The 13,918-nt window shown below is 43.9% G+C and overlaps 1 protein-coding gene across 2 annotated transcripts in view; it reads right to left on the bottom strand.

Annotated features, from left to right (window-relative positions):
• Positions 1-13,918, bottom strand: part of LOC122815126 (zinc finger protein 85-like) — a 383,598-nt gene that overhangs the window by 200,096 nt on the left and 169,584 nt on the right. For both annotated transcript variants that reach the window (XM_044087376.1, XM_044087377.1), the window contains one exon: positions 10,537-10,608. In XM_044087376.1, coding sequence (XP_043943311.1) covers positions 10,537-10,608 — 72 coding nt within the window. The remainder of the gene's footprint in view (positions 1-10,536; positions 10,609-13,918) is intronic.

The following is a 13,918-nucleotide window of genomic DNA, read 5'->3' as shown; positions in this document are numbered from 1 at the left end:
GATGACATCAGTAGGCCCTGAATAGGTTGCCAATGGGGGGATTAACAGGGTGGCACAGGCTCACAAAATGGTATAACCATTACACACACACACACACACACACACACACACACACACACACACACACACACACACACACACACACACACACACAAGCAAGACAGCTATGCTGCTACAGGGGATATGCATACACAGACACATACACTCACACAGATGCCAGTACTGAGATTAGAACCCCTACCTATCTAGTTGTATGTACTATAGTGCTACGTACTTACTGCATGTGCCATGGAGCTTATATGCCTGAAGAGTGTCCAACGGTGCAACAGGCCCTGTAAAGTAGTGCAATGGGGGCTTAACAGGGTGGAACAGGCCTCAAAATGGTATAACCAACCAGCACACACAGGACAGACACACTGCAACAGAGGATATGCTTCACACGCACACAGACACACACAAACACGCACACAAACTCTCACATATACACTCACACAGTTGCCAGTATTGAGATTAGAACTCCTACCTATCTAGTTGTATGTACTATAGTGCTATGTACTTATTGCGTGTGTCATGGGGCTTATATGCCAGGAGAGTGTCCAACAGTGCATCTAAGGTGGATGACATCTACAGGTCCTGTAAAGTAGTGTAACGGGGGCTTAATAGGGTGGAACAAGCCTTAAAATGTATTAGCTTTGCACACACATAGGCAGGAAATACATACAGCCAGAAGGGGATATATTTAAACACAGAAAGAAACACACACACACACACACACACACACACACACACACACACACACACACACACACACACACACACTCTCTGAGTTGCCGTTGTTGGGATTAGAACCACTACCTGTCTACACTACAGTGCTACTTACTTATTGCATGCGCCACAGAGGTTATTCATTTGGAGAGTGTTTGCCACTAATGTTGGGGTGGATGACATCAGTAGATGCTGACAGGTAGGCCACTGCTGTGGAGACACTAGTCACAGGGTCATAAAATGGGTGACCATTACACAGACAATGGCCTGCTGGGCATGTGTATTCTGATGTATGTGTAACAGATACAGAAAAACACACACACACACACACACACACACACACACACACACACACACACAGCAGGTCATGTGAGATTACAACCCCTATCTACCTACTATTACACAATTGGGCTCACCATAGTACTTGCAGGAGCCACAACTGGTGTACGAGTGGCTGCAGCACTACATCACACTATGCCTTTCAGGGTCTCTCTGTCTCTCTAGCTCTCTCTCTCTCTCTCCCCCTGTCTCTGCCTCTCTATAATTGATATATTTGTGCATAACACACTCAACAGATCCAGATATATCTTTATGTGCAACATACAGATAGATGAGGGTAATCCTGCCTGATGGGGGCGGGGAGAAACAGTTAAGGTATACATAGCTGTCTGTATGCACAAGCATATATGTACAACACAGTTCTATAGTCAGATGTGGGTTCACACATGGCTGAAATTAGCTAAGTGTAGGAGCATGCCCAGTATGACATCAATACTAACAGTGGGACTCCAGGCCAGACCTACCTGTACTCCAGTCCAGGATTTTGTGTGCTACAGCCAATTGGCTGATGAACCTGTTTAAACAGTCCAGCACCACAGTGATATACCTGCTGAGGGATCTCTTGGCTGTGTGCTATCCTTATTAACTGAATCATATCTAGGGTGGGTACAGAGTGTATTGGACTGAGCAGAGCTTTGCATAACATGTGTGGTACATTTTACATAGCACTGGAATTTCCTGGTATGTCAGTGGCAGATCAGTATAGATTAATGTGAGGAACCACCGACAGACATTTGGCTACTGACTCCATACACTGTAGGTAACCCATTCTACTGCATGAATTGTTGTCTGCACAGACTACATTTGTCTGGCCAGTGGTTCCTCCTTCCCTTTATATGTGGGCCTTTGTCCTGCTCTGCTCTAGTTCTAGGCTTTGTCCACAGTTGCTGCTCTATGTAGTTGTACTTATGGTGTGACTGTGATAGAAGTTGTAACACCACACACAGGGTTATGGATTTCACATCTCTGACTGTACCGGTTTTGCAGGTTGTCCAGCATTGTGACCCATACATCTGCTGCAGTCCTGAGATGGTTTGTGTTGCACTATTATAAGCGTACATGTTGGCCATACCTCTCAAACTCTTACAGGCAGACATCTGGACAGAGCCATATATAACAGTAGGACACTGGCCCAAACATGGGGACAGGTTTTTAATATTGCTCTTACAAATGTAGACAGTTGGTTGACTGGTTTCATATTATAGGTTCATAGGTTCACACTATGCTATCTGCCCTAGGGCATTTATAAGCCTAGCCAGAATGTGTTTGGCTTTCGCCACCCATTTTAAATTTATTTTGCTATGCCCTTTTTCAAGGTTAGTATACTGTGCCTCTGTCTAACAGTGACACAGAAGTGATACTCGGGTAAACCTACGATCTCCCATCCACTCATCAAGATTCCTCTTGAAGAGAGTCAATGAGGGACTCTGCCTAACCTGGACTGGGATTTTATTCCAGAGTGAAGGGAGCCTCTGGGTTATGAATCTGTCCCTCCAGCATGTCCTATTTATTTCAGTGCTGAGGTTCAAGTCTCTCGAGCACGTAGCTCGATGGGATTTGGATTTTCTGAGGTGCAGCATGTCCATTAATTCCGGGTTGGACATGGCTTTATACGTCAGGCACAGATCGCCTCTGAACAGGCGGTATGCCACTGAGTAGAGCTGGAGTTTCTTTAACTGGGCAGCATATGGCATCTGTTTGAGCCCTTTGGTCCTCTTGGTGAGGTACATTTGGGGTCTTTCCAGTTGCTGCAGGTGTCTGGTAAGGTACATCTCAAAAGGGGCATTGTACTCAATTATGGGCCTGATGAGGGATGAGTAAATAGGCACGATGACCTCCCCTGATCTAGATGTGAATCCCTTCATAATTACGTGGGCTATATAAAATGTTTTTCTAACCACTATGGCCACGTGGTTGTCAAATGAGAGATTGCTATCAACTTGGGTCCCCAGGTCCCTAATAACTTCTTCTGTACTTAATGGATTACCACCTATGTGGTACTTTGTGGGCACTTTGTTTTTGCCAAAGGGGATGACTATACACTTTTTGGCATTTAGCTTGAGGCCATGGCTCTGGCACCAGTTGCCTGTTTCTATGAGGCCCTTTTGGAGAATGCTTGTGTCGGCTGGAGAGTCGATTATGGCGCCAAGTTTGCAGTCATCTGCGAACTTGGTCAGCCACAGTCCTTCCGTGTTGGCCTGTACCTCCGAGAAATATATACCGAACAAGAGAGGTTCCAGGACTGAGCCTTGTGGGACACCACTTGTAACTGATTTGGAGTCTGACATGGCTCCAGCAATTCTAACCATGTGGGTTCTGTCCTTGAGCCAGTTTGCAATCCATCTAGTGACATAGGGGTTTATATTTAAGCTGGTGAGCTTATCTATAATGCCTGAGTGGGGTATTGTATCGAAGGCTTTTGCGAGGTCCAGGTAGGCTGTGTGGACTACCTTCCCCTCGTCAATGGCCTTGGTGACTGTTTCAAAGAAATCAACCAGGTTTAAGAGGCAGGATCTGCCCTTAACAAAGCCGAACTGGGTAGGATCCAGTGTCTGTAGGTCCCCAATATCTTTATTTATGAGGTCCATGATGATCCTTTCCATAGCTTTGCAGACCAAGCTAGTCAGGCTTATGGGGCAATAGTTTCCAGGATCCGTTGAGGCACCACCTTTATGGAGAGGGACCACTGTTGCTGCACGCCACTCTTTGGGCACATATCCTGTAGTAAGGCTGAGATTGAACAGTAGTTTTATGTTTGGGTTTAGCTCTTCTTGGAGTTCATGTAGGACGCAGCCGGGACACCGTCTGGTCCCATTGATGCTGTGTTTTTGCTTTGGAGAGGCGGCTCTTACCTGAGCATCTGAGATGTCAGGGGCAGCACTCTGCTGGGATAGATATTTGCCCTTTTGGTGGGGGGGGAGAAGTTTGCGCTGAACCTGTCAGCTAGGATGTTGGCAATGTCTGTGGGTTCAGTGTATTTTTTGTCATTTTGGACTAATTCTGAGCATATCTGGGAATTACCACCCAGGTTCCTAACATAACTAAAGAAAGCCTTGTGAATATCCATAGTGTCCTGTGCAATTTTTCTCTCGAAGCTGGCCTTAGACAATTTTATGAGTGCCCGTAGTTTTTTGCTAATACTGATCAGTGATGCCTTCCCTTTTTGGGATTTTGCTCTATCATTTAGTAGCTTCCTCCTTCTATTGTATAGTTTGTTTATGGCTGGGGTCCACCAGACAGGATGTCTGCCTTTGGAGGATTGGATCTTGGTTTTATTTGGGATCGCATGATCCATGCATTCCTGAAGGTGTTCATAGTATGCGTTTATAAAGGATTCTGCGGTCTGGGCCGTACTTTCCACAGGCCCGGGGGCTTTGAAGGATTCCACCTTGGTTTTGAGGAGTGTGAAATTTGCTTTAGAGAAGTTTTTCACTGTGGTTTTCTGGGCAGGGGTTGGGGTCGGGATGTGAATATCCAGTGAGATTAGTTTATGGTCTGATCTTACCAGTGAGGGATACACTTCTGGTCAGGAGCATAGAGTCCCCATGTTGGTGATGATAAGGTCCAGTATGTTTTCCCCTCTTGTGGGAGTGGTGACAAGTTGTTCCATAGCATTTGAGTTTATAAATTCTAGGAACCTTTGGGCTAGGGTGTTGGAGCTAGAGTAATGCTCCCAGTCTATGTTTGGGTAGTTGAAGTCGCCCAATATAATGGTGTTTGGAGAGACCTTCATATTTTCCAGTGTTCTCAGAAAGGCCGAGTGGGGTTCCTGGGTTTGGGAGGGTGGTCTGTAGCAGGCTATAAACTGGAAGGCAGTTTTACCCACTGTTAGTTGCACATGGATAGTCTCTGATGCTTCGTGCTTTGCCACCAACCTGGAGGTGTGGGTATCTTTGATGAATATCGATACTCCCCCTCCTTTTGTGGTTCGGTCCAAGTTTTGGGGCCGAAAAGCATGGTATGAGGTATAACCTGGTAGTGCTGGGGTGCTCTCGGGAGCCCTGAACCAGGTTTCTGTTACTGCACAGATATCGATGTTCTCCATGCTAAGGAGAGTTTCGAGTGCATGCATCTTGAGGTTTAGACTTCTGGTGTTGAGTAGCATTACTCTTAGTTTCTTATCCATTGTGATACCTATGTAGGTGGGTTTGTCTTTTTAGCCTTGCCTAAAAAAGGCACTATGGGGGTAGCAAGAGCCTTTACCAATATCCGAAAGCCCAGGGGTGACAGGTGCAAGCTGTCCCTAGCGAAGCATCGTGGCTTGTCGAGCATATCATCCCAAGCTGACAGGCATTGGATGCCCTTTGAATGACACCAGTACTTAAGCCAATTGTTGAAATTGATCATCTTGTCTTCATATTGTGGCATCATTCTTGGTGAGGGTAAGATGCTACTCAAGGTCAGGGTCATACCAGCCTGGGCTACATGCTCAGAGAGCTCCTTTATGTCTCTTTTCATGTAGTCCAGGGAGGTACGTCTCAGGTCATTCACACCAGCATGGACAATGACTGAGTCATATTTGTACTTGCCTTGGAGTGACCTGAGTGCTTGTGTTATGTGGCGGATCCTAGCGCCCGACAGGCTGCTCACCGTAACCCTCTCCTTGTTCAGCCTGGTGAGCGGGACGTCAGTGTGCCTGACAATAGAGTCACCTATTACAAGTGTATCAGGTGTGTTGTTTAGTCTTAAGGGCTGTGACTGTTCGGCACACTGGCTTTGTGAGATATGTGTTGCACGTGTTTTGATTTGGGGTAGCGGTTGCTTGGGTGTCTGCTTTGGAGGTCTCTGCTGCTTAGGCAGATCTTTATTTAGAGCCTCCGAGTATGTTTTTGTGTGATTAGCGTGCATTTTCTTATGGGTATGAAGTCTGCATCACAACTGTCTTTCATTATGGTTTCACATCAACCTTTATTGGTTTGACAATAGTTTGCCAGACAAATGCAATGTTATGACAAACAGAACAGATATATGAGGCATAAGTGTGGACATTCTGCAAAACCCTGTAATTCATGGAGTATGGATGGTGCCCACTGACTTCTTGTCAGTACTGACACAGTTACATGCCAGCCTTTATATCCTAGCACTGCACTGACTTGTCTCAACCTGCTGTTCTACTAGGCACCATCTAGGTTACTCAGAGCTGTGTATTGTCCATATCTGTGGCCCCCTGTTCCTCCATTGTCTCTGGCTTTGTCCAGCTTCCCTGCAGTAACAAATACATGAAATCTGGACAGTCTGTAGAACTCCTACCGTAGATGTAGCTCACATGCAAAATAGTAGGCACAGCCAGTCTCAAAACATGGACTCTATCAACCACAGTAATGTACTTAGCCCACTAAGCCATGACAGCCACCAGTCAGTGCAGTCTAAATCCTGACACTATTAACCACACACATACATAGCACATTAACCCCTGCATATTGTGGAAATGGAACAAGTTAGCAAGTTGATGGGAACAGTCCTGGGAATGTGTGATCTGCTGCTATTGCCTTACAAACATAAATGTTACTGCAGTTGCATGGGAATACAGGTGTGTCGGGGATAGGGGACCATACCTCTCAACCATACAGATTTTCAAAGAATGTCCAGATGTTTGTCTCATATTTGGGGTCTGTTTTTCATAAAACTGTAGTTTTCTGGCAAAGTACTGGCAAATCATTAAAGACTGAAGTTAGAAAATAATGACAGACATTTGCATTTCAGACTTAATATCCTTCAGAAAAATTCATGCTAATGCAAAAGATGTTATTCTATCAACTTTTTAAGTTTGTAAGAATGACATTTAAAAACTTTCCCCTTTTTTGGGCATTTGTCCCACATTTATGTATGGCTTTGTACAGATTTCTTGCTCTAAGAGGTTGAGAGGTATGTAGGGGACTCCAGCATTGACATACATGCATCTGTCCTATGATCCCGCTGTTTGTAAGTCCCTCACATACTGCAGTGGGTTTAGCTGGCTTGGGGCCTACTGCATATTCTGCAGCAGCCAGTATTTGGCAGAGAGTCCCTGTTGTCCCACAAAGCTGTCAGTTGCCTGCTGCTATTCTGGTAGGCCAGTCCATTCCCTTGCATACATGCAGCAATACCATACATGTGCTACTACAGTCCACTACCCCATTTATTTGTTGTTAAGAAGAGTGACTTACCTTGTGCCTGCAGCAGTTGAGAGGACAATATGTTAGGGATGATTGTCAGATGCATGCAATACACACCCTATACATGGTAAGGTATAGGTAGTGTGGTGTAGCTGGCATCCTTTTTACTACGTACATGTGTTGGAGGGAAGTGTCAGTCCCTGGGTCCCTAGGTTGTCAGTGCATGTGCTATGCATTGCCTCTTTGGCTAGGCCAGGACATACTGGGCATGCCAACATCTGCCTACAGGGACAGCCTCAGCTGGTTCCTTCTACGAGTCCCCCTGTGCCTGTGGGGACCTCGGCACTGGTGGGGGGCTGTGTGTCCCTTTCCTGTGATGTTTCTGCTACAGTTGTTTCCGCAGTATCATATTGTGTAGCATGGCACATACTATGAACATGTGTGCACATGTGGCTTTAGAGTACTGCAGGGCTCCACCGGATATGTCAAGACAGTGGAACCGTAACTTGAGCAGCCCAAACACATGCTCTATTATGTTCCTAGTTTGTGTGTGTGCCTCATTATGGCGTTCTTCAGTTGGTCTGTGTGCATTTCTGATGGGTGTCATCATCCAAGGTTCAAGTGCTTAGCCAGCATCCCCCTATAGATGACAATATGGGATATCCCCCCTGACAAATGCCTGGTACAGGTCTAATGCATACCAGATGTGGGAGTCGTGATAACTGCCAGGGCTGCCAGCACACATTCATGATAATGCCCAGGGCATTGCACATGACCTGGCAGTTGATAAAGTGATACCCCTTGTGGTTGACGTAGACTCTACCCTCCTTACTGGGTGGTGCTTTGATGTGCACATGTGTGCAGTTTATGGCACCCAGTACCTCTGGTATTGTGCTACATGGTAGAAGAGATACATATTGCTGGTCCTCTCCTCAGGGGTATGGGGTAAATAAATGTGCTCACTGGCATGTGCTAGCATGGCATCAAGGAAATGGTGCAGTACCCTGGATGTGGATGCCTGTTAGACCCCAATGATGTCCCCAGTAGGTCTTTGGAAAGTACCTGTAGCTAGTTATTCTTAAGGCGACACATACCTTTATTTCCACTGGGATGAGTTCTCCTCTGTTAGCTCTGTGTCTGAGGTGAGGGTGGCAGAGCTCAGTGACTTCCTGTAGTATGTCGCTGTCCACCCTGTAGCGCTCTACTATCTCCATCTCATGTAGCCCCTGAAAGGTTACCCTGGGCCTGAACACTCTTCTCCTTCTCAGTCTGGGCTTATTGTCAGCATCAGCATCCTCACTGACCTTAGCCTCTAGCACATACAGATGTAGCAAAGCAGCAGCAGCCCTTATCATTTTGTCAGTTAAAATTCCCAAGTGTGTACTCCAATGATGCAGAGTATGTGGGAAAAATCAGACTGAAGGGTGTATGCATACATTATACTGGTGTGCTGCAGATGGAGCCTGTGTGACTGGGTGACTATGATACATTCCATCTGCCAGGTACATCATTGAGGGGTTTGAATGAGCCAGTGTCAGTGGAACAGGGCTTATCAGTCATTTATACTTGATTGGCTTTCCCAGGCTATCTCCTTTTATTTTTTTAATTGTTTTTAATACCTTTCACTGCTAAGCTCCGTGCAAACCCTTGGCACTAGTGGAAACATTGCTCAGCAGTTTGGACCTCCCCTGTACACAGGCATGCTTAGCTTTTCTTTAACCAGCTAAAACAAGCGCCGCTGGGCTAAGCATCACTTAGCAGCATCAGACATGCCCCCCTCCCACGCTTAGCTGAGCACAAACAAGTACCGCTAAGCTCCAATCAGCTTAAACATGCTGTGACACACTCCCTTTTGATGTTAGCTATCTGTTCTGCCTACACCAACACAGTTCTAGCCCTACCACGGTTAGTACCTACAGACAGAATGGCCCTTTTTGCTATTCAATAACCCTGGTTCATTTACATAATGCAATACTTTTGCATATGTGTAAATTTCATATTTTACAGTTTTTTTTTTTTTTTTGCAAAATGGCATGTTTGCGTATTGCTACTCACTGCTTAAATGTAACATATGCATTACAAATAATATATATTTTTTATAATTTGCATTTCTTTTTTAAATCGCTGTTCATAGTTTTGGCCATTTTCATACCTACTGTGCGATATCCACACTTTTTGGGGGGGCTTTTATAGCCCCTGTTTAAAGTTTATACTCCCTTACACCGTTTGTAACCACATACATTTCTTATACTGACACTGCACCTACACGGGTGCCTTTCTGCTTGCTGAATCGTAAAATCACCTCATTAGCATAATTTTCACCAGCCTATGAGGTGATTTGCATTTTGCGGACACCTCCGTGTCCGCACGGTGTCCGCATGCACGTGTACGTTCCCAGCTCTGTTTCCTGGATCGCTCAGCAGCCATATTCCGTGTTTGGACACAACACTATTCCTACATGGAGAATTGCTCCGTATAGGCTTTATTGAATTACCCCGACTGTGTTTACTGTGACTTATAAAATTCAGTTTAAGGCCTAGAACGTAAAGAATACTGCCATTATAAAAATAGTTTGTGCTGAAGGGTTTATTTATACTTCTTTCATAATCCCTATGGTTCTAGAGATATGAACATTTGTTTGAAATGTGAGAACATAATTTGATTCTGTCAAAAGGCTTAGGCTCCACCCATTGAAAATTACAATGCAAACTTCCTGAGCTCCACTGGAGGGAATGAATTAAGTCTAGCCAATTTCCCTTTCAAAGGCAATCCCATCTTGTATACAGTGACTTGATTCTCAGTTTAATGTAGGTGATTATGTAACTAACTGAAATCATTTTTAACTTAATTTGAAAAAAAAAAACGTTCTGACACATTTTTACATTAATTTTTTCTGGTTAAAAGTCAATTACATGCATTCTGATATAAGTCATTCATGCTAATGGGCAGTTGTGCTAATGAAATGTGAACTACTTCTGTCCTGATTAAACAGAACAGCTCTCACATGGAGCTATAAAAGGAAAACATCATAAATATGTCAAAAGGAGTTTAAAATGAACAAGTAACATAACATTTGGCTTTAGTTGTTCACCTTAAATCTTTTACCACATTTAAGCTGCTTAACTTGATAATGAAATCCACAAATCCTGTATTGTGATTTATACTGTTAGCATTCTCTGTGGTCTTCTTCTGATGCCTTTGAGGTGTAGCAGGGGTAAGGCTACATGTGTGATGTGGAACACTGCAGACACAGTTGCAGGTATAAATGACGTACCATTTAAATGTTACTCTCCTGTGAACACACGTATTCCTGTCTTTTTCTCCTTTATTTTCTTACCTTTCTGCTGCCTCTCTTTTTTATGTTTCTTCCTCTGTCTTTCCCGCCCCTTGTGTTCCACAGATTTTAAACCTGTTGGAGGAAAACAAACATTAGACAGAATGAAACATTTCATTTGCTATCCTCACCACTGCTATATCACTGCATTTGCCTTCCCAGTCAGAAAAGCATTCAGAGTACCTAAGCACCAGCGAAAATTTTGGCTTTTACTTCGATGCCCCTTATTTTTCTTGACGTCCACCCCTAAAATCACTAGCTGTCCCTCCATACCCCCAGTTCTTCCATGGACAGTATTCATTTCTCCCTTCATTTTCTTCTGTCCAGCCCATATTTTATACATTCTTCATGCATGCATCAATGTTTCTTCATTTTTGTTTTTCCAGTCATACTCTCCCCACTTCAGCATCTTAGCACATTAGCCAGCCATGACCATCCAGCCTTTATATATCCCTGGCATGTAATTCCACTCGCTGTCTCTCTGACTTAGGCTGTTTACTTCTCTATTTCCTATCAAGTTCCTACAACCTATTCTTGCCCAAGTCTTGGTTTACACTAACATACACATTTATGTACATTATTTCCTTTTGCCCATCTAATGCCCCCACAAAACTAGACTTGCATATTTATGACATCTTCATATTAGCCATCTACAGACTATAAAGATACCTGCATAACATACAAAGCTTTAATCTGAACATAAGAATATCAACAACATGAAACTATACAGAAAAGTCCCCATTTATTGCCATAAATGGAAGCCTCAGCATATCTAAAAACTTGTCCTTGTATATAATCACTAGACATTCCCACACTAGTGACAGACCTTATTTCTGGAATCAAACACCTAGCCAGATGTAATTCATAGGTTCATAGGAGGTTACTAGGCTAATAGCCCTATGGCCCTTACAAGCCCAGCCATGTTAATCCCAAGTTGCCCCAACTGTCTAGTCAGATGGACATCATTCTCAGAGTGAGTCTATAATCAACACTGACTACCCTGTCCATAAGGGACACAGGCACCACACCCAGGGTGAATTTGCGGTCACCAATCTATCTGTCTAGGTTGCGTTTAAACAGGGTCAGAGAAGAGCTCTGTTTCATATTAATTGGAAGTTAATTCCAGAGGTGCAGCAATCTCTGAGAGAGATATCTGTCTCTCCAGCATGTTATGTTTATGTCACAGGCTAGGCTAAGATCCCTAGAGTGAGTGATTCTAGTGCCATTCGACTTGGGGATGTGTTGTATTTCCATTAGGGTTAGGTCAGAGACTGCGCTGTAGGCCAGACACAAGTCACCTCTCAACAACCTATAAGATACAGAGTACAGTGACATGGCTGTATCTTATGGTGAGAAACCTCTGGGGTCTCTTCAGCTGCTGCAGGTACCTGGTGAGGTACATGCAAAAGGGAGCATTGTACTGTATTAATGGTCTAATAAGGGTCAAGTACAATGGGGTTACAACATCCTTAGAACTGGATGCGATGCCCTTACTTACAAGATGCGCAATGTAGAACACTTTCCTTACCACTGTGGAAACTTGGTGGTCAATGTTCAGATTGCCATTTATCTGTGTTCCCAGATCTGGCACCCCTGGGTTTGAACTTAAGGGGGTGCTGTCAATATTGTAATTAGTAGGGAATTTCACTTTGCCGAAGGGGATAATAATGCACTTTTTTGCATTTTTTTAGTCTGTAGCTTTAGCACCAATCATTTGTCTGTGCTAGCCCCTTCTGTAATATGTTAACATCACTGGGGAACTCAGTGATTGCACCCAATTTGCAATCATCATCAAACATGGTAAACTAAAGCCTGTCTACTTAGCCTGGACTTCTGAGAAATAGATTCCAAACAGTAAAGGATTCAGCACAGATCCTTGTGGTAAACCACTGTTGACTGGTCTACTAGTAGAGGTGGAGTCACCAAATTTGACAGTATGCGTTCTGTTGGTGAGTCAACTGGCTACGCATCTAGTGATGTAAGGGTTAATCCCCAGCTAGGAGAATTTCTCAGTAATACCCGAGTTGGGGGTTGTCTCAAAAGCATTGGCCAGGTCTTGGTAGATGGTATGCAGTGCCTTTCCTTCATCAAAGGCTTTGGTGACCTTCTCAAAGAAGTTCACTAGGTTTAACAAGCATGATCTAGCCTTAACAAAGCCAAACTGGATTGGGTCAAGAGTTTGAAGGTAGCCTATGTCCTTGTTAATAAGGTCCATGATGATTCTTTCCATGGCCTTGCAGATCAGGCTGGTTAGACGTATGGGTATATAGTTCCCAGGATCAGTTGATGGCCACACCTTGTACAAGGGGATTACTGTTGCTGTTCTCCACTCTGCTAGAGCAAAGCCAGTTCTCAAGCTATTTTTAAAGAGGGCACAAAGTGGCTCCACTAAGTCCTGTTTTAGACTGTTTAGTAAGAAACCTGGGATGTTATCTGGTTCCACTGAGCCCATGTTTTTGGCACTGAACACTGCCAAAATGACCTGATCTCTAGAGATAATAGGCAGAGTCAGGTATGCTTTGGGCATAGCTGGTGGGGAGAGGGGGCTGAAGTTTACACTAAATCTGTCAGTTAGCAGGTTGGCAATTTCTCTGGTATAGTATGAGTGAAGCTGTCCACAACCAGCTCAGCACATAGCTGGGCATTCCCTTTTAGATTTCAGATGTAGTTAAAGAATGTCTTATGATTATCCTTAGCTAGGGATTCTATTTCAGCTTCATAATTAGCTTTACAGGACTTGACAAGACTTCTGATTTGCTTGTTCAAGCTGTGGATGGAATTCTCCCTCTGCTAAATCAGTTCCCTCTTGTTTTAGACATCAGTCTCTTCCTCTTGTTATACAACCTGTTTACACTTTATGTCCAACAGAGTAACTTGTTTTTTTTTGGGAAGACCTGGATTTGATCCGGTAAGGTACAGACAAGTCTATACAGTTGCTTACATGTTTATACATGGCATTTGCGTACACCTCTGCATATGAGTAATTGTTGTCATGTTTGTCACAGCCACATGAACACATACAGGGCCCTAAAAAGACTATGCAGAATTTGCAACTGGAAACTAGTTTATAGTTCCTGGATCATGGATTCATCCATTACATCTCCATGGAAGACAAACATTTCAAGCAACAGTGAATGCTACAGTCTGCCTGGAAGGGAAGGAGGAGCTGCAGATGTGTACTGAAGTCCAAAGGAGGACAATGCTATAGACAGCATTCATAGGTGCTAGTAATAATGAATATTTGATTTTGGAAATCAGGATACTGAATGTGTGTGTGCCTGCATTTATACATACATACGTGTGTGTGTATGTACATATATATATATATATATATATATATATATATATATATACACACACACACATGTATGTATGCATACATCAC

Source organism: Protopterus annectens, chromosome 11.part0 (assembly GCF_019279795.1).
Source record: "Protopterus annectens isolate FY-2018-M chromosome 11.part0, PAN1.0, whole genome shotgun sequence".
NCBI classification, from domain to species: Eukaryota; Metazoa; Chordata; order Ceratodontiformes; family Protopteridae; genus Protopterus; species Protopterus annectens.
This window is presented reverse-complemented; position numbering and strand designations above follow the sequence as displayed.